General features: G+C 47.8%; 1 protein-coding gene across 1 annotated transcript in view; it reads left to right on the top strand.

Moving 5' to 3' along the window:
* trim69 (tripartite motif containing 69) overlaps positions 1–3639 on the top strand; it is a gene marked incomplete at its 5' end in the record, with an annotated part of 6698 nt that extends 3059 nt beyond the window's left edge. Inside the window, 3 exons of the mRNA XM_030770174.1 lie at positions 502–524; positions 652–767; positions 2584–3639. Coding sequence (XP_030626034.1) covers positions 502–524; positions 652–767; positions 2584–3128 — 684 coding nt within the window. The remainder of the gene's footprint in view (positions 1–501; positions 525–651; positions 768–2583) is intronic.
* Between the last annotated feature and the right edge of the window lie 208 nt (positions 3640–3847).

Below are 3847 nucleotides of genomic sequence, written 5' to 3'. Positions count from 1 at the left end.
AACTGCACGGTGCCTCCACGGGCACAGTCATCCACAGGCCAGGACCGGACTTCCTCACGTTTCTGATTCTTCTTAGCTTCACGTTCAGGAGCTGATGTAAGCTCTAAGACAGACAAAGGGGAAAAAAAATCGGCTAAATTTAAAAGCGTGCAGTGAAAAGATAAGGAGAGAAAAAGTGCAATGCTGATCAGACAGATTAATCTGGGTGGAGCTGCAGGATATAAAAGGATGACTTCACTCCAGGCCTGGGGAGAGAGAGAGAGAGAGAGGGAGAGAGCGAGAGAGCGTGTTAGTGGAGCTCAGACAGGGAGCGGGGATTTCCCACAGTCCGGGGGAGAGATCCCGCTGGTCGGAGTAAAGTGCTCTCAGACGCTGATGTCATGTGGAAAACAGTTTGCTTTGTCTTTGGAAGCAGTGCCAAACCAATCACCCTTCTGCCCTCTCTCTCTCTCTCTCTCTCTCTCTCTTTTTCTTTTTTCTCCATTTCCTCTCTCTTCCCAGAACATCAAGACCCTGCTTCAAAGGTGAGGGAAATTAGTCGTTGGCATGGAATATGTTTTATGTCATTTATATATATCAAAAAGGAAAGGGGGGAGGGGGGTCCCTAAGTGTTTTAACGCAGGGGGGGGGGGCTCTGTTGTTTTTTATCAGGCAGCCGCTGAAGTTTGAGAAGCCGGCTCTCACACCACCCAGTCTGTGCGAGGGCCGTTTCGCTGGACCCCTGCAGTACCGCGTGTGGAAGTCTCTCAAATCAAGCATCTACCCAGGTACCTCCCTTTCTTTTCACTCAAACATCTGCCCATCTGTACGCTGGACACTGTCAGTTTCAGACGTTCATACATAAGACCACAGCTGTCCACCAGGTTCTCAAGTGAGACACGTGGCCAATGGAAATAAAGCACAAGGTCACATGGCTCATTCAAGACACTTGTGGCCAATGGAAATAAAGCACAGGGTCACATGTCTCATTCAAGACACTTGTGGCCAATGGAAACAAAGCATAGAGCCACGCCCATGGGCTGTAACCAGGGGACCCAGGTGTGAAGAAGCTGTTTTGAAGTCTTGAACTTTCAGGCGTTTGTGTAAAATGATTTTGTACAAACAGTTTCCTTAAGTGGCTGCCATCCATGAGCGCTAATCTCTGTGCGTCATGTGACATGTATCAGTTACAGAAGTTGCGAGTGCGGTTTTGCTGGTAGTGTCTGTTAGGCTGAGTCTGACTCTGCGGCAGTAAATTATAAACCACTGTTTCCCATTTCCCATGTCCACAGACAGACTGGCCTCTCCGTCACAGAGGGACAGAGTCATGGGATGCAGTGCTGTCTGACTGAATTAGTTTAAATGATGGAGTTATGCGGACAGTTGATTTCATGAGTAATTAAACAGGCATTATATCGTGTTTTATTGCTTTGACACAAGAGGCTCTGTTTATTAGCCATTTGACATTAAAAAAAAAAACATTGTATAAATATAATGTATTTAAAGACAATAGGAGCGCTGAGAACATTGTTTCTCAGGGCTTTCATATGATGACAGAATTGTGGATTTGCTTTATTTCTCTTGGCAGGCAGAGGAAGGTCAGACACATTAGAAGCAGCAGGTCTCTGGCATTAAGTCCGTGTCTACAGGTGTCCTGCCTGGGATTCGAACCAGCGACCCTCTGGTCCCTTCATCCAATGAGTTACTGTGACTAAAAAGTTGAATTTGAAGTAGCAGCCGAGACAGGAAGGACTGAAAGCACAAAGTCAACAGCGCTGGCAACACATAGAGAGAGAGAGAGAGAGAGAGAGAGAGAGAGAGGGAGAGAGAGGGAGAGAGGGAGAGGGAGAGAGAGGGAGAGAGAGGGAGGGGGGGAGAGAGAGAGGGAGAGAGAGAGAGTGAGAGACAGAGGGAGGGAGAAAGAGAGAGAGAGAGAGAGAGAGAGAGAGGGAGAGAGAGAGAGAGAGAGAGGGAGAGGGAGAGAGAGGGAGGGAGAGAGAGAGAGAGAGAGAGAGAGGGAGAGAGAGAGAGTGAGAGACAGAGGGAGGGAGAGAGAGAGAGAGAGAGAGAGAGAGAGGGAGGGAGGGGGGGTGTTGAGTTATAGTGATTGCTGGTCTAAGCTGAAATATGTAAACGCTCTTAACCTTTGGTCGACCCTCCTGGCTGCCTCAGCATTCACCGGTCGCCCTGCCGTTCCCATGGCAAGTGTTTAACAAGCATTCCTGTTCTGTCAACGCAGGTCTGCATGACTCAAGCACAAGCCTTCCATTCATTACTAAGACTCTCTTCACTGCAGCCAGAGAGAGAGAGAGAGAGAGATTACTGAACCTTGAACTCATACTTCATTCTTTGTCATTATGGGGAGACAGACCCACTCGTATCAGTCTGTCACTCACTTCCTTACTCTCCTATAACTTTTCATGCATTTGTATCTGGTCTAATGCTGAACTTAAAATAAGACCACATACAAACACACTTAATGCCTCAGAAAGCTACTGAATTGCTACACACTTGGTCTGTATTCTGCATCTCTTGGAAGTCGCTGTGGATCAAAGTGTCTGCCAAACAAATCAGTTTAATGTCCTGTGTTTCTTCCCGCCACAGTTCCGTCTGCCATCACCTTTAACTCGAGCACGGCCAACCCCTGGCTCAGCCTGACGTCCTCTCTCACCTGCGTCCGGTATCAGACCTTCAACAGCGCCGTCCAGGACAACCCCCAGAGGTTCAATGCCGCCCTCTCTCTGCTGGGCAGCCAGGGCTTCACGCACGGACGCCACTACTGGGAGATCGAAGTGTACAGCAGCACCGTCTGGACCGTCGGAGTGGCCCGCGAGTCCGTCGCCAGGAAGGGCGTCATCAAAGCCTTACCCACCAACGGCTTCTGGACTCTGTCCCTGTCCTATGGAGTCCAGTATATGGCGGGGACGTCTCCTCCAACTGTGCTCTCCCTGGAGGAGCCTCTGGCTAGAATCGGGGTCTACCTGGACTACAAGAGAGGCCTGGTCTCCTTCTATAACGCAGAGAGCATGACACACCTGTACACCTTCAAAGACACCTTCACCGAAACACTCTACCCTTACTTCAACCTGGGCTTCCTGGACAAGGTGCATGAGAACGAGCCTCTCAAGGTCTTCCTGCCCAAAATCTGACTGGGGGGGGGGGAGCGTCGACCCTGAGCAGGTCTCGGGTCATCTCTCAGGCTGGGCCTGGGACCACGCAAATGTTAAAACCTTAACTCAATAGATGCTTATTTAGTGGTCAACTTATATAGATTGTCACTAACCAGTAAAATATATATTTTTGTTTGTTTTTTTGTCCTAGAGTAAGTGAATCATGTTGAACATGACGATGTTCCAGAGAAAAAGGGGTAAGGCAGTGAATATAGCCTAAAAAAAAAGTCCAAATTGTACAGTAGGGTGATTTACAAACAGGGTGTTTAGAAAGCAAGTGAGTGAGCCAAGACTGCATTTCATCAACGCAGTATGAGGTCGGTGCTCTCTGAGGGTGGGCTCTGGCGTAATAGCGCCTCCTGATGGACACAGGAGGCAGTGTGCCCAATTATGCCCTCCCTCACTTCCTCCCTCTACTGGACAAAGGTTGTGGTTGCTCACTTTTATCCGGATGAGGTTCAGAATTCAGAATAGCCATTGGGAAACGTTTTCTTTTTTTTACACCATGGTGTAAACTCTCTCACTTCTCAAATATATTTTTGTGTAATATTTTTGTTTGTTTTGTTTTGTTTGTTTTCAGGAAATCTGAGCCTCTTTTCTTCTTGTTACTGCTAATTTGCAATGACTCAGCAAAGTGGATTTTGCTGAGAGACATGGGGCAAACATACATTTAGCATTTAAATTTTATACTAATTTTA

Source organism: Chanos chanos, chromosome 3 (genome assembly GCF_902362185.1).
Source record: "Chanos chanos chromosome 3, fChaCha1.1, whole genome shotgun sequence".
In the NCBI taxonomy this organism is placed as follows: domain Eukaryota; kingdom Metazoa; phylum Chordata; class Actinopteri; order Gonorynchiformes; family Chanidae; genus Chanos; species Chanos chanos.
Note: the sequence above shows the minus strand (reverse complement) of the source record. Positions and strands in the feature narration are given on the sequence as shown.